General features: G+C 45.1%; 1 protein-coding gene across 3 annotated transcripts in view; it reads right to left on the bottom strand.

The window, feature by feature from the left end:
- Nucleotides 1–2075: 2075 nt before the first annotated feature.
- Nucleotides 2076–20594, bottom strand: part of LOC138952160 (synaptotagmin-14-like) — a 136810-nt gene continuing 118291 nt past the window's right edge. For all 3 annotated transcript variants that reach the window (XM_070323758.1, XM_070323757.1, XM_070323756.1), the window contains 6 exons: nucleotides 10093–10263; nucleotides 9482–9590; nucleotides 8863–9020; nucleotides 7155–7344; nucleotides 6112–6324; nucleotides 2076–3781 (listed from right to left, as the gene is read on the bottom strand). In XM_070323758.1, the coding sequence (XP_070179859.1) occupies nucleotides 3681–3781; nucleotides 6112–6324; nucleotides 7155–7344; nucleotides 8863–9020; nucleotides 9482–9590; nucleotides 10093–10263 (942 nt within the window). In that variant the 3' untranslated portion in view covers nucleotides 2076–3680. The remainder of the gene's footprint in view (nucleotides 3782–6111; nucleotides 6325–7154; nucleotides 7345–8862; nucleotides 9021–9481; nucleotides 9591–10092; nucleotides 10264–20594) is intronic.

Genomic DNA, 20594 nt, shown 5'->3' with positions numbered 1-20594 from the left:
GCCCCCCTTAGATGAACTAACATTTTGCATTTTAGAATCGAATGCAATTGTTCACCTTAAGACTGTCAATCCTTAATCCAGGGCAGAAGAGGTCGACTTCGCAAAGACTTCACAAAGTCCTTTTACAACCAATTCAGTGCCAAAGCTTCATGCAGTCAGCTTCACGAAGTGACTAGAGGCCTGAGACGAACTAACGTTCAGCATTTTGAAGCATCGCCAGTAATTGTCCCCCTTAGAATTGTGACACCTTTCATCAGAAGACCCGCCAGGCTTTGAGATGGGATAACAACATCCTTCCATCTAGACACATACCACAACTCTAAAGCCTGACCCCTAAATGGACAAAAAATGAAACCGGGAAAAAACAGAGAACAATTAAAGAAAAATATTGATGTTGTAGGCTGTAAGATCATCCATCGCTTCCAGAATGACACAGTAAAATGCCATTGAAAAAAGAAAGTGCAACCGAATACGACAGTACGTTACGTACTGGAACATTTTGTTCCATTTGTAGTACAACAGTATCACGAATGCTCAGAGCCGAGGGCAGTGGTGAACCTACAACAAACTGAACCACTTAACAAGTTTTAAAATGTCAATACGATCAGAGAAAAGCACCGTTATGAATGATATAATGACATCTTTAATATAGAAAGAAATATTCATGGAAAATCCACATACATTAAAAAATCAGTTTGGCATGCATTGTAAAAACTACATACATGGTGTGTGTGTGTGTGTGTGTGTGTGTGTGTGTGTTTCTCTCTGCATGACTGTGTGTGTGTGTGTGTGTGTGTGTGTGTGTGTGTATGTGTGTGTGTGTGTGTGTGTGTGTGTGTGTATGTGTGTGTGTGTGTGTTTCTCTCTGCATGACTGTGTGTGTGTGTGTGTGTGTGTGTGTGTGTGTGTGTGTGTGTGTGTGTGTGTGTTAAAGGAGAGAAAGAGTTGTAAAACAATTTTCCGGAGAGAGAAAGAACCCGGCAAGGGAAAGAGGGTCAAAAACAAACGACGATGAGCTACAACCATTTTTGACAGCAGATTCTGCCTATTTCCAGAAAAAATGCAAATAAATTTGAGTTACTGTCACAGTAACTGACCTGTGATTAAAATCATTCCAAAGTTGAATAAAACAAGCATTATTTCAAAACTATCTGGTGGGAATGTGACATGTTGATTCCATCAATATTCAGGTCATGACTGTTCAAGATGAAACGACGGATGATTTACATTGTCATGCATTAGTCCTGAAACCTTCTGAAAACAAACACACAGTAAAGTAAAAACAATACATGGTCAAATTTAGTTTTAACAATACATGGTAAAATTGTAGTTTCAAGTAAACTGTCAGGGGATACCCTTGTTTTCACACGTAATTTGTAATCTTCACAGCAAAGGATCAAGGGCCAAGGGAAACGCTTCACAGAATGATAAACTAACCCCATGCGTGTGAACACTTTCTGTGCATATGGTATGTTTGAGCATCAGTTATTGCACACATTTTTATTCCAGCCAGGCCACTATATACACTCCTGCCGAGGGAAATCTGACCTTTACACATCAGTGTCCACTCAAGCAACACCACAAATAAAAAGACTTCACTATCTTGACCAGAGTGTTCATTTACTCTTCAAATCTTTTGGGGAAAAAACACATTAGGTCCGAAATCACAGACAACTTGAACTCTAAATCTCAATCTTGATTCTTGAAGAAAACAACAACATGGTACTCATAAACTGATTTTAAGCAGGTCTTCAAAGGCTTCTTTATGTCACCGTAAAACTGTTCATCTGTGTGGCCTTAATCAACTGTCACGTTTAACTCCACATAATCATAACACAGCCTGTATCTATGACGGCTTACTTGTGCCAAAACCTGGGGTTACCCATTATCACGTGATAATTACTAATTAACGCTGTCAGTTACTGTTTTCACTCGTTAGTTACTCATTTTCACAGGATAATTAGTTTTAATTAATTTTTAGTTTGGGCATTTTGTCAGGAAGTGAGCAAAAACTAAAAATTAGTAATTAACACGTGAAAATTGTAATTATCAAGGGAAAATTACTAATTTTAAGTAATTTTCCCTTGATAATTACAATTATGAAGTTTTGGCACTAGTAAGCCCTATGACGGCTTACTAGTGCCAAAACCTGGGGTTACCCATTATCACGTGATAATTACTAATTAACGCTGTCAGTTACTGTTTTTACCTGTTAGTTACTCATTTTCACGGGAAAATTACTAATTTTTAGTTTTGGCACTAGCAATCCGTCAGGAAGTGAGCCAAAACTAAAAATTAGTAATTAACAGGTGAAAGTTAGTAATTATTCCGGGAAAATTAGTAATAAACACGTGAAAAGGGTAATTATCAAGGGAAAATTACTAATTTTCCCTTGATAATTACAATTATGAGGTTTTGGCACTGGTAAGCCGTCATATATATCAGCTGCCACGATCTGCAAAAGGGAAGCGTGGCCATTTTCCTTTCCAAAGAATCACCAGAGAGCTATCGTTAGATAGTCCACAACTGTCTGTACTTTCACACTGATTTCGCCAGTGAACAATCTGTAATTGCGCTCATACCATTCTTTCGACGCTGACGTCATTTCTTTCTTTCTGCATCATTGTCTTGAAATTGCTACGACCATCGTTTGGACATTCTCAGATAATTGACGGCATCATTTCTTTCTTTCTGCATCATTGTCTTGAAATTGCTACGACCATCGTTTGGACATTCTCAGATAATTGACGGCATCATTTCTTTCTTTCTGCATCATTGTCTTGAAATTGCTACGACCATCGTTTGGACATTCTCAGATAATTGACGGCATCATTTCTTTCCTCTGTCTGTGGTGTCTCTTGTTTGGCCACTTTAAAGGCCGCAAGGTCAAAGTTCTTGTGAATTTTTTATTTGTCCTGAATTAAACATTGTGAAAACGTAACCTTTCTTGGTGTTTGTCTTGATTTGGAACGTTAGCAGTCTTTCTGTTTCGGGACTTTAATTTTTTTTATTTTTTTTTTATGTATTTTTTTTATATTTATATTTTTTTTTGTGGTTCATTCTCTTTTTGCTTGTCCCGACGCTTGTTCCTTCTCCCAGTATGCTACCACGCCGCCCCGTCCCAGCACTCGGGACTTTAACACTCTGTTGGTCAGCCTCAACAACAACAAAAATCCCAAAGCATCAAGTGAATTTCTTGCTAAACTGTAGACAGTTTAAAGAGAAGTGTTGGCTGGATCACCAATAAGTTATCTGTTAAACCGTAATTGTGGGCGAATTAAGCAATCAACGTTCATGGGTTGACTAAGAACTAAGTCAGTTTCATACCAGTACCCCTCTCAAATCAACAGTCATTCTCAGCAAAGATTGTGTATTCTGAACATAACAATCAATTAGATTAAACCTCAACGGTTCTCGTAATGAATTCAGTTTCCAACAGTTCACAGCCTCTCTTTCAAAAGGAGGTTCGTGTAAACAGAACCACCAAGCAACAACGTTTTTCAGTCTTTGAAAATCTTCCAAAATGTCACTGCAGAGTGCACATGAAAGATAATATGAGCCGCCAGTCAGACGAGATAGCCAGAGATAGCCAGAGATAGCCAGAGATAGCCAGCTTCCCTTGACGGCAGAGTGATGGTCCAGAAGTAGAGAGAGATGATGACAGGGCGACTGAGCAGGGACTAGGACTCGAGCAGCACGTGCCAGCGACACACTTCCTCCCCCTTGCTCTCCCTCATGTCAGCCCAGTGAGAGCTCTCCTCCTCCCCGCTGCTGTTCTGACCTGCAACACAGTCAGAGTGGGCATTAACTACCTTCATTTTATCCCGTGCCCTCACCCTACCCTCTTAATCATAACCAGCACCAGTATCATCACCTGTGTTGTTGTCATTGCAGTTTTGCCACATCAGCATCACCGTGATGGTCAAACAATTTCTGTATTTGCTTTCCTGTTCATGAGTTAAAGCGCAGGATCAAGTGGGGTTCTTCTTTTCATTATATACAGAGCTGGAAACACAGACAGACAGACAGACAGACAGACAGATAGAAAGACAGACACACTCCCACCCCCTACAACACACAAATCCTGCTTCACCACCTTCACTCCCCTATCCCTAAACACCACTCACCGACTGAGTGCCAACCATCCAATTCATGCTATTCTTGTTGTAGATGGACACCATGAGGGTGACACAGACACACACCTTATCTCACCCCACGGCCCCTCCACACACACATCCCTCTCAGTCCACCCCCACCCTCTCCCATGGCTACTCACCCAGTGAGAACCATCCGATCATCTCCTTTTTCTACATGCTCTTCTTGTTGTAGACGGTCACCATACAGGCAGCCAGCCACTCACACTCCCACAGAAAGACAGACGGGCAGACAGACAGGTACGGACAGAGAGATACAGACAGACAGACAGACAGACAGGTAGTCAGATAGACACGGACAGGCAGACAGACAGGTAGACAGATAGACACAGACAGACAGACAGACAGGTAGACAGACAGGCAGACAGGTAGATAGATAGACACAGACAGGCAGACACACACACCTTCTCTCCTCCAACCTCTTCCCCTCCCTATTGGAATATCCCCAAACACCACTCACGTAGAGACAACCACTCAATCATCTCCTTCTTCCATCACAGTGCCAGCCACCCCCTCCCACCCACATATCCTCCCACAGATAGACGCTCACCCAGTGAGAACCATCCGATCATCTCCTTCTTCCATCATAGAGCCACCCCCTCCCACCCACATATCCTCCCACAGACAGACGCTCACCCAGTGAGAACCATCCGATCATCTCCTTCTTCCATCATAGAGCCAGCCACCCCCTCCCACCCACATATCCTCCCACAGATAGACGCTCACCCAGTGAGAACCATCCGATCATCTCCTTCTTCCATCATAGAGCCAGCCACCCCCTCCCACAGACAGACGCTCACCCAGTGAGAACCATCCGATCATCTCCTTCTTCCATCATAGAGCCAGCCACCCCCTCCCACAGACAGACGCTCACCCAGTGAGAACCATCCGATCATCTCCTTCTTCCATCATAGAGCCAGCCACCCCATCCCACAGACAGACGTTCACCCAGTGAGAACCATCCGATCATCTCCTTCTTCCATCATAGAGCCAGCCACCCCATCCCACAGACAGACGTTCACCCAGTGAGAACCATCCGATCATCTCCTTCTTCCATCATAGAGCCAGCCACCCCCTCCCACAGACAGACGCTCACCCGGTGAGAACCATCCGATCATCTCCTTCTTCCATCATAGAGCCAGCCACCCCCTCCCACAGACAGACGCTCACCCAGTGAGAACCATCCGATCATCTCCTTCTTCCATCATAGAGCCAGCCACCCCCTCCCACAGACAGACGCTCACCCAGTGAGAACCATCCGATCATCTCCTTCTTCCATCATAGAGCCAGCCACCCCCTCCCACAGACAGACGCTCACCCACTGATAACCATCCGATCATCTCCTTCTTCCATCATAGAGCCAGCCACCCCCTCCAACAGACAGACGCTCACCCAGTGAGAACCATCCGATCATCTCCTTCTTCCATCATAGAGCCAGCCACCCCCTCCCACAGACAGACGCTCACCCAGTGAGAACCATCCCGATCATCTCCTTCTTCCATCATAGAGCCACCCCCTCCCACAGACAGACGCTCACCCAGTGAGAACCATCCGATCATCTCCTTCTTCCATCATAGAGCCACCCCCTCCCACAGACAGACGCTCACCCAGTGAGAACCATCCGATCATCTCCTTCTTCCATCATAGAGCCACCCCCTCCCACAGACAGACGCTCACCCAGTGAGAACCATCCGATCATCTCCTTCTTCCATCATAGAGCCACCCCCTCCCACAGACAGACGCTCACCCAGTGAGAACCATCCGATCATCTCCTTCTTCCATCATAGAGCCACCCCCTCCCACAGACAGACGCTCACCCAGTGAGAACCATCCGATCATCTCCTTCTTCCATCATAGAGCCACCCCCTCCCACAGACAGACGCTCACCCAGTGAGAACCATCCGATCATCTCCTTCTTCCATCATAGAGCCACCCCCTCCCACAGACAGACGCTCACCCAGTGAGAACCATCCGATCATCTCCTTCTTCTTCATGCTCTTCTTGTTGTAGACGGACACCATGAGCGTGACCTCGGGCAGCTGGAAGAGCGGCACCTGCAGCATGAAGGTCTCCTTGAACAGCGGGTTGGGCTGACCGCGTCGTACTGACGTCTTGCACCGCTGTAGCTCCTGACCCGACGGCGACATCAGCGTCACTTTGACGTAGGTGTCTGTGGAAGGGCAGGTAAAAAGAGAGCAGGTGGAACGACCAAAATAGGTTTTTTTTAAAGGGCTAAGGTGCACGAGGCAACACTGAGTGCCTCCCAAATGGATGATACGAAGCTTCGGGCTTGGATTGGTTGAATTGAGTTATGTTGTGATTTCAACCAATCAGACCTCGCGATTTGTTCCCATTCAGTTGGGTGCCAGCCAGTTTTGCTTGGTGTACCTCGGCCCAACAGTCTTATCAATGATAAGTAAAGTGACCAGCCAATACACAACAGTCTTATCAATGATAAGTAAAGTGACCAGCCAATACACAACAGTCTTATCAATGATAAGTAAAGTGACCAGCCAATACACAACAGTCTTATCAATGATAAGTAAAGTGACCAGCCAATATACAACAGTCTTATCAATGATAAGTAAAGTGACCAGCCAATACACACACACAGTGGCACTGACCTGACTGCTTCAAACTGTTGATGAATTTCCTCTTTAGGTATTGCTTTAGTGCAGAACATCATGGACATTCCAAGCCTGAGCTCATAACTAAAACCATGCAGTCTTGTGTTTATGAACCATATAATGCTTTTCTAAGCTCATCCAACAACATCGTCACTAACACAAAGTCCCTGACACCCAAAGAGACTAATACGTCACAGCATGGATCTTTTTTGTATGGTGTGCCTCTTGTTTGTCGACTGTAAAGTCACTTAGGTCTGGAGGTTCTTGTGACATTTTCTTTTCCTGAATTAAAAGGTGTGTTTGTTTTTTTTACCTTTAGTAACTGTCTAAGTTTCAGAACGACCTATCTAGCCCAAGAGAAAAGAATGGTTACCTGGCGCTCTGTTCATGGCCATGTTCCTGAAGTTGCTGCCCTTGATGACCTGCACGGCGAGACGGCCCGTGGTGCTGTTGTAGGCCAGGCCCGCCAGGAGTTCCGGCATGCCGCCGTGCTGCAGAGACTGGGTGGACGACGCCGAGTCGCTCTTCGACAGGCTAGACACGTCGAACCCGGAGTCACCGTGCTGTGGATGACATCAAGTGGTGGGGTAAAACTGTTGGGGTAGGGTGGTGGTGGGGTTTGTGAGTGAGTGAGTGTGTGTGTGTGTGTGTGTGTGTGTGTGTGTGTGTGTGTGTGTGAGTGTGATCGTGTGTGTGTGTGTGTGTGTGTGTGTGTGTGTGTGAGTGTGTGTGTGTGTGTGTGAGTGTGTGTGTGAGTGTGATCGTGTGTGTGTGTGTGTGTGTGTGTGTGTGTGTGTGTGAGTGTGGAGTGTGATCGTGTGTGTGTGTGTGTGTGTGTGTGTGTGTGTGAGTGTGATCGTGTGTGTGTGTGTGTGTGATCGTGTGTGTGTGTGTGAGTGTGATCGTGTGTGTGCGTGTGATCGTGTGTGTGTGTGTGTGTGTGTGTGTGTGTGTGTGAGTGTGATTGTGTGTGTGTGTGTGTGAGTGTGATCGTGTGTCTGTGTGTGTGAGTGTGATCGTGTGTGTGTGTGTGTGTGTGTGTGTGTGATCGTGTGTGTGTGTGTGTGTGTGTGTGTGAGTGTGTGTGTGTGAGTGTGTGTGTGTGAGTGTGATCGTGTGTGTGTGTGTGTGTGTGTGTGTTTATGTGTGTGTGTGAGTGTGAGTGTGATCGTGTGTGTGTGTGTGAGTGTGATCGTGTGTGTGTGTGTGAGTGTGATCGTGTGTGTGTGTGTGTGTGTGTGTGTGTGTGTGTGTGTGAGTGTGTTGTGTATAATGTGTGTGTGTATAACGTGTGTGTGTTGTGTGTAATGTGTGTGTATATACGTGTGTGTGTTAGTGGTGTGTGTGTGTGTGTGTGTGTGTATGTGTGTGTGTGTGTGTGTGTGTGTGTGTGTGTGTGTGTGTGTGTGTGTGTGTGTGTGTGTGTGTGTGTGTGTGTGTGTGTGTGTGCTGTCAACAACACCAAGAGTTGGATGTGTGGCGAGTCTTTGTGCTTGAGTGTTTGGTACTCGTACATCAATCATCTGCTGTGTTGAGCCTTTTTTAATATTATTTTTTTTATCTCTTTATAACCAAGAAGCTACATTCATCAGTCAAATTGGAAACCTTTGAACAAGAGAGTCTTCCTGATCACATAACAGTCAACTTTGACTGGTCCGTCGCTTCTGAGTGGGAATAACAATGCAAATAATGACTCTTTTATTTCCACAACCTTATAGAACACGTGAATTAGTTCTGGCATTGGCAGATTTGAAATAAAGACATGTTATGTGAAAGCCATGTCTGGAGACAAGTAGACCTGCTACGAGGACTGATGTCTGTAAAACAATCTCTCCGGGAATGAGAATGTTAACCACATGAGGCAGAGCGCTGTTTGGAGATCTAATAAACAAAGGGAAGTAAACGCTCTAAATGCATACGACATGTGTAACAGAATAAGTGAGAGTTGTTCGGAACCAGTCCCCTGGCACCTGAGAGAATAACAATCATTGACATGAACAAGCGACTTATCTCTTCGGGAAAGATTAGCATTAACACCGAACTGCAGTTAACTTGTCACACCAACGTCAAGGTAGACTCACGCTGAGGTTGCTGCGAGGTTCCAGGATGACCCAGTGCGTGGTTGGCTCGTCCAGGTTGAGGGAGGCAAAGCCGATGACGCTCTCTCCGATCATCCGCTCTCTCCGCATCCGCTCCAACCCGTACAGTCGGAACCTCAGGCCCATGCCGGGCACCTCGTCTGGTGGACAGTCAAGTCACTTTTGTCAAACTCATAATTAACTAAATCCAAAAACAAAGAGACTGCCAACGTTCCAAAATTCAGAATAAAAAAACAAGAAAGGTAGGTTGTTGGAACGTTTGTTATTGACAAAACAATGCATTCACAGATATTTCGACTCAACGGTCTTTTAAGTGAACAGACAAACAAATATTCACACAAAACTTATCTTGATAGTTTTATCAGTTTACGTCCACTCGTCAATCCACCAACCAGGCACACACCAACGGGAACAGAGCAATAGACTCTCTCTCTCTCTCTCTCTCTCTCTCTCTCTCTCTCTCTCTATCCTTCCCTGTCTCTCCCTGGCTCTCCTTCTGTGTGTGTGTGTGTCTCTCTCTTTCTCCCAACCCCATCTCTCTCTCTCCCGAAAATATGCTGACATAACACAATCCTTGCTCGACGTTTCTAATGATATTTACCTGGCGTGACCTTGGTGAAGACGAAAGTCTCCTCATACACTGGCTCCTGACCTTCCTTGACCTTGGTCTTGTAACGCTGTTTCTTGGTGGGCAGCATCATCAGGCGGACCTGTAACCCATGGCAACATACAGTCAGGCCCATTTGTGTAATGTTCAAGTGACAAAACCCAAACAAATGTTGTAAGGGTTTTGGTGTCCGGCGGGAGTATAGAAAAGCTTTTCCCAACGAGGGCTTGGTGTGTGTGGAAAACCTACGCAACAATTCCCTTATCGCCTTGTTTATTTTCTGTTACTATCGTGATGTTGTAACTGTTGTTTCATGCAGATTTTGTGGCATAGAAAAGGCCCTGAGACATCCGTCGCTGACGGTAACAAGTGGAAAGTGGACCCTATATATCTGTGTGCGGCTGTTAGCACCACGATCCTTGTCATTTTGTGGATGGTGACAGTTATTTGAAAGTCATTGAACAGCGGCTAAGGTCTCACCTGACGGGAATTCTGACCCCCCTCCCCCCCCCCCATTTGTGTTGCGCTGGCGCCTCTTGACCCCTTGACGTGTGACGATAATTTCAAGTGCATACACACTAGCTTTAGGTACAAGTGCACCGTACCTGAGTGCTGTTTGCACCGCCGCGGTCCTTGGCCGGGATCTCGCGTGCCCGGTGGATGGTGACGGTCATCTTACACTTGGCCGCCTCGTAGGAGAAGGTGACCTCCAGACTGCCGCACTTGGAGATGAGGGGCGGCTCGTGCTGCAGGTCGCTCACGTCAAACAGGTGTTCCTGCAACACAGACAACGGTGGCTTTAGTTCAGTATACGGTGGCTTTAGTTCAGTATACGGTGGCTTTAGTTCAGTATACGGTGGCTTTAGTTCAGTATACGGTGGCTTTAGTTCAGTATACGGTGGCTTTAGTTCAGTATACGGTGGCTTTAGTTCAGTATACGGTGGCTTTAGTTCAGTATACGGTGGCTTTAGTTCAGTATACGGTGGCTTTAGTTCAGTATACGGTGGCTTTCGTTTAGCAGACCGGAAATAAGTCTTCTGAGCTTATTTTCTTCTGTTTTTCTCTCTCCTTACCAGTTATCCGTTTTGAATTGAAGTCGAAGCTAGTTATGTTCGTTTCCTTGTATGTTCTTGTATCTGGTGAGTACAGTTTTGTTGTTACCTTAAACTGAAAACAGATGGGGCTGGGTACTCTGAGCGCACAGGTCAGCATAAGAAAGAGGTGACTGTCGAGACGGGTTACCAAGGCAGCTGAGATGAGAGAGAGAAAACGGCAAAGACCGATAATACTAGAAGACATTAAGAATACATAGACACCAGCTGAGATGGATTCATACAGACAAACATCTACACACTTTAGAAGGATATTTGAAGAGCGCTTCCGCAAACTCATTTGAGCTCTTAAAAAAACACTAACATATTTATAGAATAACTTTTGTTTTCCAAAACCTATGACTCATCAAATAATATTCTACATGTATTATCCAACAACAACAGCAACAACAACAAAAACAACAACAAATAAAGAAAAGGGTGGTGAACTTGACTCTCCTATACTTCTACAACCCACGTTTACGAAGGAAAAGAATGACCAACAATAATAAGCTGACACTTCGCACCCTGAATACATCCTTCGCAAGACTGCTCCACACACATCATGTCTGCCCCAAGAAAACTAATCACACGTTTTCCTTGCCCCCCGGGCCCTCAAAGACAAAAACCAACAGTTGTTGAATATGTGCACACAAACACTTGACGCCGAATGTCACGTGCGCAATCATTGCCATACGGGGCGCAGAGTGTCAATTGACAAACACGATGGTGGTCCAAACCAAGACACAAGTGGTTCGACCGAGACACAAGTGGTCCGACTAAGAAACAAGTTCAAGTGCTGGTCCAATTGCCGGCCTGAGACGAGATTTGGGTCAATGACAGCTCTTGAGGAAAAAACAGACCAAAATCAATCGTCCCTGCTGGCTGTAATTTGCCGCAAAATGCACAGAAAGACAGTCTGGAGCTTCAGGCTTGATTGGCAGAAGATGAGAGCTGAGAGATTGTTGTGTGATAAACGGCCCACGAAGTGTGATTGCTGCGTGAAGTCTGTGGGATTAAAGTCGTTTGTGGCCTCAGCTTGAAGCAATGTTATGATTTTCTGGACTCTCGGCCTTTGACATTTTGCAATATGTGAATTATGGAGAAAACTTTTTTTGTTTTGAAAGCTTTTATTGTCTTTTCTTTAGGCGGTAATTGTGGAGAAAACTGTTCCCGCTTTTGTTGAAAGCTCTCATTGTTTTTTCTTTGGGCAGTAATCAAATATTGTAACGGGAGATGCATGCTGGCAGGCTGGAGGGAACTTAACAACTTCAATCGCAGAAATGCAACCTCCATTGCCCTTAGCGGCTTGGTATTAATACAACTGTAAACTCCCGGTCTACTGCTAGATAGCATCAGGAAATGAAGTTGCACAATAGTTTTATATTTGCGAACAACTGATGACTTCACCATTTGAACCGCGTCACGTGACAACACTTGAGTTAACCCTTTCAAGAGCCCTTACCGAATCATTATCATTAGTTACAATAATTCTTGATTTTACGAAACCGATGCGACGAGTTTTAATATGGTTGAGTTGAAAATGTAACCCACTCTGATTTTCACGGTCAATTACCCAAATTGACCTCCAGGTTTTTTGTAAGTAGCGGAATTAATGAGAGAAACCCGTATACGCGTTCGATACAGCGAACAAGTTCGACAGACGTTGTACAAATCGTTAATAGGTGGATAAATTATCCCCCCAAAAGTACTTTAATAATCAAACAATCCACATTTCTAGGATGTCATGACTGTATTTGTTCCCTTGTCACGACGGAAAGGAATGACGTCTGATGTATCAGCAACAAGTGTATACCTGGCCAGGACTGTCAACCATGGTCACATTCAACCCAACACGATCTTAACATCACTTTTTTGTGTGTGCAATCCCCTTCCACAAACGATCAAGCAAACAAACAAACAAAGCAGACACACAAACAACATGTACAAACAACACCAGCAAACAAACAAACAAAGCGGACACAAAAACAACATGTACAAACAACACCAGCAAACAAACAAACAAAGCGGACACAAAAACAACATGTACAAACAACACCAGCAAACAAACAAACCAAAACAAAACAACTTTCAATCAGATTCTGAATAAGCAAAAGAAGCGAATGTCCATAACATTTGCTGCAGGCCGTAGGTCAATAATTATTTATTCATCCACAGTCTAAGTGGAGAATTACTGCTGACGATCAGTTTCCCCTCCCTCAAACTACACACACACACACACACTCACAGACACAGACACACACACACACACACACACACACACACACACACACACACGTAAACACACAAATGTAAATACAACCACACACACACACACACACACACATACACACACACACACACGTAAATACAACCACACACACACACACACACACACACACACACACGTAAACACTCACACGTAAATACAACCACACACACACACACACACACACACACACACCAACACACACACACACACACACACACACACACACACACACACACACCGCTAAGAAAAAGGAAGAAGCAATCACGCGCAAAACGCAACGAAGCGGGCGTGAGCGGATTGCACAATGATACAATCACCCGCACATTCCTATTGAACCCCGGAATAACGTTGGCTTGATCGTGAAGCGTTGAGTGCATGATAAACCCCACGCATCGACCGACCCACATCCTGTATATTAAGGGTAAATACAGACTTAAATAGAGGCGTACAGGTCGGACATGCCAAACGAAGCCGGGTCTGTGTACATTAGATAACTGAACATATTGTCTGAATGTTGTTTTCTCTTAACAGTTGCAATATTTCAATTAAGTTTACGAGAAACCTGATGGGTAAAAGAATCTGGCTGCTGTGTTCACTCACTCGTTAGCTAAAATGGTAAATGAGCACAGAAAAAAATCCGCTGATATACTCCTCCTCTATCCTAAAGTAATACCCTCCAGAAACTAAAATGCAAGTTCTTTTTAATTATTTCTTTTACAAAATACAATGATTAACAACAACAAAACCCCAACTGCTGGAGATGATTGCTCTCTCTCTCTCTCTCTCTCTCTCTCTCTCTTTCAAACACGTATTTTTCAACCAAAAGAATCATTACAAGGTCTAAACCCTCCAGCTCCCCTCAGAACTGACCCCGCTCTACGTGTTCACGCTGCGATCATTACCTCCTGTCGTGCAGGCAGACCAGCCCTCAGCGGCATCACGTAGCACACGTTGCTGAAGACAATCTTCACCAGCTTCTCTTGGTCCTGCTTCTCCGCGTCATCGCCAACACCGTCACCATGACGACCGTTCTCCTTCCTCGCCTGTTGCTCTCTGTAGCGCCGCATGGCCTCGGCTAGGTCCTTCCATCTGTGCTGCACGGGGGAAGACCGTCTCTCCTCGCACTGAGATGACGTCGACTCTCTGTCCTGCGAGGATGCTGAACGTCTGTCCTTTGAGTGGTACGGGGCCTCCTGGGACCGGGGAGACACCGACCTTCTTTCTCTGGACCGAGATTGAGAAGTGTCTCTGTCGCGGGGCTGTGAGGACCCTGATCGTCTGTCCCGAGAGTGGGGAGGCACGTCTAGGGATGTGGAGGGGGCTGAGTGTTTGTCTTTGGACCGGGGTCGGGTTGTGTCCTTATCACGTGACTGTGAGGACCCGGACCGTCTGTCCCAGTGGTGGGACGGAACATCAAGGGATTTTGATGGCACCGAGTGTGTGTTTCTAGGCTTGGAATTGGACGAAGGTCTCTCGCGGGACTGCGCCGACGCTGAATGTCTGTCTTGGGAATGGGAGTGCGCTGAACGACTGTGGTGGGATTGTGCAAGAACCGAGCCCTTTTCCTGGGACTGGGACTGGGTTTGGGAATGGTTTTGCGAGTGACGGAGTGACGACCTGTGTTCGCCGTGACGTCGCTCTCTGGTACGTGACACTCTCACGGTCGGGCTTGAGGAGGATGACGTCATCGTGATGCACTTCTTGTCGTGAGAACGGGGTCCACTGGGTTCTGGATAAGTCTCGTTGTATGACACACGATGTTTAGGCACTCGCGAAACACTACACGCGACACGTTTGTCACAATTAGTTTGTTCCAAGGCAGGGTCAGCAGATGTGATTTGATTTTCAGTTCGAACTTTTGCTGTAGCGAACCTGACACTGTTTTGACACGAATTCCGAGAACCACGTCTGGAGTCTTCATGCAAGCTACGCTGAGGAGTGACAGATGTTGAAGTTCTATCATCACATTTCACAGAACTTTGACTCTGTCCTTCTTGTTGTACCGACCCAACGGGATCAGAAACCAGGCAATTTTGAATGTCGAGGACACACCAGGAGCCACTGGATCGCTGGCTGTTGGAGTCTGGCGGCCTGAGTTCCACCCCAGAGTCCACAGGCTCTAGTCTGACGGAGGAGGACGCCAGCGTGCTGGTGGAGTGACGGCCACCGTCAGGCTCCGAGTGCACTTCCACGTTGGACACGTGCGTGTTGGAGGGCGACACTGTCACGGTCACCGTGCTGGACGAGCAAGAACAGGCAGAGTCCGAAGGGGGAAGACGGGTGTCCGGTTCTGACTTTGACCACAAGTTGTTGCTCCTGCTGGAAGGTTTCTCAGTAAGGAACTTGGTTTCTGGATTCTCAGCACGTGCAGAACTCGAGTTGTCGTGGCGGTTTTGAGACGTGTCTGCATCAGCAGAGCCGTCGTGTGATTCCTCTTCCAGCGTCGTGTTATACTCCACCGTGGGTTTGCTTCGCTGCTTGATGTCACTTGAACCGTTTGTTTTTGACGTGCCGTTAGCACACACACTGCTTTTGTAATAGCGGCGCTGTATCCGGTACCACAGTTCCGTCATTTTGAGTGCAGGGAATTGCAGACTTCTAACAATCACTCACTTCGTACAATCTGCTTCTGCACACACTCGTGAAATCCATCATTGAAGGACGTGAGAACATGATCCTGTTCACACAGAAAACATCCACTGAACGAGAAACCAGAGAAACTGGCCGGTTCTAACACACCATGTTCGTTTAGACGTGCAAATAACATCCGGAAGTGTTTATTACAATCGCTGAATATAATCTGGTATCTCTAGAGATAATGGTTTCGTGGCGCAGATCCGGATGACGAATTAAAGCAGGTACCAGTCACAAATACAGTCGCATAATTATGCTGTATAAAAAGACAATTGGGAGAATGCTTTTTTTAATATTTAAAGGTCACATCACATGTAACCATATATCACATGCATGCTCAAGAAGCCGCTTTCAGCCGTATAACTGATTCTGCTGGCATTTCGTGGAAGAAACTGGTTTAGTCATGGAGACGACTAGGCTTACTCGATCAACTGAATCGCTTTCCAGCGGATTAGCTGGAATGTTTTAAGTAAACACGTCTTAAAGTGAACGTGCGTTGAACGACATTCTCTGGGTTGAAACACTCAACAAGAATCATTTGCATTGGACAGAGACTTTTGCGTCCAATCTATCACTGTCAGACAAAATGGGATACAGTGACGCTACTGCAGAGCCTCCCAGTTTACTCAGAACCCTGCAGACCTTCACACTCCGATACACACCAATGATATCAGTATGTCAATTTCCGCAGTCAGTATCGGGGCACGCGCATAACAAGGTCAGTTGGTGACAGGGTAAAGGTCACAGTACACCAAGACCACCCACCGATCGCTTTTTGCACGAGCCACAATGTTGTGCACACTAATACGTTCAAAAGGTCAAGCACACAGCAACCACTGGGCGATTTAATCATCAAAGCGAACGACTTCGTCCAACAGAGGCCCTGTCCTTGCGTGGCTGGTAATGTAATGTCGAGAAATCTGTCTACGTTTGTCAATGGTACATGGCCGCTAGCTGTACGTGCCAGAACAAAACACGTACAGCAACTTGGTAAATAATGCAGTATGACTAATGGATCGCAGTCCCGGCAAACCACGTCAACAATTTAGCTCTCACTTGTGCGACAGGGCGTTAGATCCACACCCACAATGCCAGCCGTGCTCAGAAAATGAGGGATGTAATTTAGCCATTACGCCAAGGCTTCAGCCGGCTAAAACACAATAATTGTTGGTCCTAATGGCGGCCTTCCTCTCGATAATATCTACAAAGTTATCCATTGTTCTGACAAAACAACCAGCACATCGTGCTATCTTGTATCGGATTTCTTTTTGTCCGTCAAAAACCATGATTAAGTAATGAAGCGGCATTGTTATAATTATGACAATGTAACAACTGCCAGGGCATTTCTGTGTGACGAAGTCAATATGGATCCTGCTTACCTAGCACCAACAAAATACAAACAACTTCAGTTGATAGCGCAGGTGCAAGACATATTGAAAGAACTGTCCTGTTGGACGCTGCACCTCATTATGGTCCTTCACAGGGCATGTGCTCATGAATATGAAATGTTCGCAAGCTCTGTCAGTGCGAAGTGCATTGTGGTCGACTCGACCGCTCCTTTGGGTCGTTGGATTCCACAGCTACACGTCTCACCTCTACGTATCAACAAGACCCGCCATCGGGGGAATGATGATACTTAGTCTAGCTGAAACCTCGATCTGCATCTGTCGGTATATCGCAGAATTAGGTGACGATTTAGCACAGCAGGGAAAATTTTAGAAACCCTAACACAGATTCGGCAAATCGTAGCCGATTTTGCGGAAACTGCAGTGTTTTGCAACGGGGACAACAATTTGCCGATTCCGACAATTCTGCACAACTAACATGTCAGTTTCCATTTGGACTTGAAAAGGCCTGTTTAAGGCTCTTGAAGTCATTTGAGACTAGGCCATAAATATAGAACGCAGAAGAAGAAGAAGAAGATTTGAGACTAGGCTATGGTTTTAATACAATACATGAACAGAATTTAATCATCAAACATGTGTTTTTGGTATACGTTTCGTATCAAACTACTGCCATTCAGAAAAGATTCATGAATGTTGACAGTTGTCTTGGAACAGAGCGTGGACTTTGGACACACAGCGACAGAACTGACCCGCAGGCCGATAGGCAGTACCCGAGCTCGCACGCTCTTCTAGTCTTGCATCCTTCCGACTGCACGAAGCAAATAAGGCATGGCAACAAAGCTATACCCTGTAAGGCATGGCAACAAAGCTATACCCTGTAAGGCATGGCAACAAAGCTATACCCTGTAAGTCCCGTGCCCTGGCATCACAACAGCAACATCAAGCCATTCTCCAACAAAAGACCAGGCAAGTTTCATTTCCTTCAGATGACTTCAACTAAACACAACAATTTACGATCAATAGCCACGGCAGACTTCATTTCCCGTTTTACTGCCGCGTCAAACCATGGAAAGTGATCGCCTATAGATGAAAATAGGTCACCCCGTGCACAACAATAGATGCCGAGGGCAGGAAATAATGACATCAATAAATGTGTTTTTACTTTTCTGTGGTTCACAGAAAGAATCAAAACACAAGAATTGCAAGTTATTGGAACGCTTCATTTATGACAAAACAAAACGTTGACAAGTACGGTACGTCGTCCCAACGGTCTTTACAGTGGACAGACAGACGAACACGTACATAGTACAGGTTTTAAACTTAACTTCTGAATTTAATCAATGATACTGATACTATATCATTTGATAATAACTTTGATTCTGAATTTTGGAACGTAAGTAGTCTATCTGTTTTTTGCACGCTCTCCCTACGCTTATTTTGAACTGCACAAAACAAGCGTAGCCGGGTGCGGCCGCAATATAGTCGTGATGGTGTTTTTTTATTCGCCATGTGCTGCATTTTGAAGGAGAGCCCCGACTTGATAACCTTTTTAGATCAGAGTGATCGGCATGGTCGTTGTAAAAACGTAGAGCTGGGGGCCATAAAAAAATACATCACGACTGAACTGCGCCCATACCCGGCTACGATTGTTTTGTGCAGTTCAAAATAAGCGTAGGGAGAGCGTGCAGGTTCGCGACCTAGCAGATCCCACCCCGACCAAGCCACGCTCATGGAGATCCTCCCACGTTTGGTCCACGATTGGCCACGCTCTCCGACAATTTTACAACGGAGTAGAAGCGGCGTCTCTGTGTGACCGGGGTATAACAGGAGTACATGATACACAAACACGCCTTATACAAATTCCTCGTCGGTTTTATTATTTCAATTATATTTACTGACACATATAAATGACCACGCGTGAATAGAATATAAAAAAATCGTTAAAACAAAAGTTAAAAAGTTGCACCTAATTCTCATTTGACAAGTGATGAATAATCGCGACTGGCATTGGTTTGGGCCACAGCGACCTCAACCTAAAGAATCACAACTTTTGGGGGTATTTGCTTCTTAACAACACAACATGGAATTTTTCAATGTTAATACCTCTACGCAAAATGCTGGTTCACAAAACTCTCTACCATATGATGTTTCAGCCCACACTCGCAGACTCACAGACTTGTGTGTAAACGCCTATCTATTATTGAGCGCTCAGTTCCAACCGTACGCCATATAACTATTGCATGGTACGTGATACCGACAAATCACTAATTTACTAGTAGGAAACGTTAGCCGTTAAGTAGGTTTGTTATTTAATTCACTGAAAGCACTAAGCGATCCGTGTGAAAGTTTCTTGTTGTTCTGCGCGCGACCAGAAAGCTAAAACAGCTTGAAAGCATCCAGGAGTTTCTACCCTGATTTTGATAATCGCCAGAATGCCGCAAATCTGTATCCCCCATTATAAATGCGGGACTCGTTATATTACTAAGCATTCTACTAATATTTCCGTAGTTTAAAACAGCTCTACAATTTACCACGCATTAGCTAAATGTCAGAAATGCCAAATGCCGGCAGACCAAAAATAAATAGATAAGTAAATACATGTTAATAATAATAAGATAAATAAATAAATAAATGAAAATAACCATACAAAATAAAATTAAGAGGAAGATCATACGTTATATTTCGATAGTCTCTTTCAGCTTTACCAATCGACGCTCGTTTTGAGCATGAATACGCCGGAGGTGCCCGATGCTGTTGAGCATGAATACGCCGGAGGTGCCCGATGCTGTTGAGCATGAATACGCCGGAGGTGCCCGATGCTGTTGAGCACGCATTGTGAAGCCCTTTCTGTGCGACCTGAGCCACAACTCTGTGCTCAAAGGTCCAGTTGATTTTAAAATACACGCAAACTTTGATCTCACGAAGTCACATGTCGAATTTCTTTTTGCAAGTAGTATATATTGAAACGGGGGGGGGGGGGGGGGGGGGGGGGGGAGGGGGGGATTAAATGTAACAACAAAAAAAACGAACAAGAATGCATAAAACTACTCCATCTACGATCTTTTCCAAAACTTTAGAACCTTCTGTGTTTGAATGCGCCCAGAAAACATTCACGTGCTGTGAGCTTAACGTCAGTTCTTGACACTCTTAATTCTTTTCAATGTAATTCCGGTGTTGAAGGTTTATGAAAACAGCAGAAGCACAACATAACACACACACGATGCCGACAGTAACGATCCTTCAGTGGTAAATATTAACATGATCCAACATACTGCATTTTTAATTCCTTCAACAGATCCTTATTATTATTATTATTATTATTATTGTGATCATTTTTTATGCGCCTAATCTAGATATAGCCCTAGGCGCTTACATATTAATTTCTGCCGTTTGAAATGGAATTTTTTACAGACAGACAGACAAACAGACATTTTTTACACACAATATATAACGCATTCACATCGGCCAGTAAAGCTCAGTAGCCTATTAGGCGAGCATTCACCTTTCACGGCCTTTATTCCAAGTCAAACGGGTATTTGGTGGACATTTTTATCTATGCCTATACAATTTTGCCAGGAAAGACCCTTTTGTCAATCGTGGGATCTTTAACGTGCACACCCCAATGTAGTGTACACGAAGGGACCTCGGTTTTTCGTCTCATCCGAAAGACTAGCACTTGAACCCACCACCTAGGTTAGGAAAGGGGGGAGAAAATTGCGGCCTGACCCAGGGTCGAACACGCAACCTCTCGCTTCCGAGCGCAA

The sequence above is a fragment of the Littorina saxatilis genome, linkage group LG17 (assembly GCF_037325665.1).
Source record: "Littorina saxatilis isolate snail1 linkage group LG17, US_GU_Lsax_2.0, whole genome shotgun sequence".
NCBI lineage: Eukaryota > Metazoa > Mollusca > Gastropoda > Littorinimorpha > Littorinidae > Littorina > Littorina saxatilis.
Note: the sequence above shows the minus strand (reverse complement) of the source record. Positions and strands in the feature narration are given on the sequence as shown.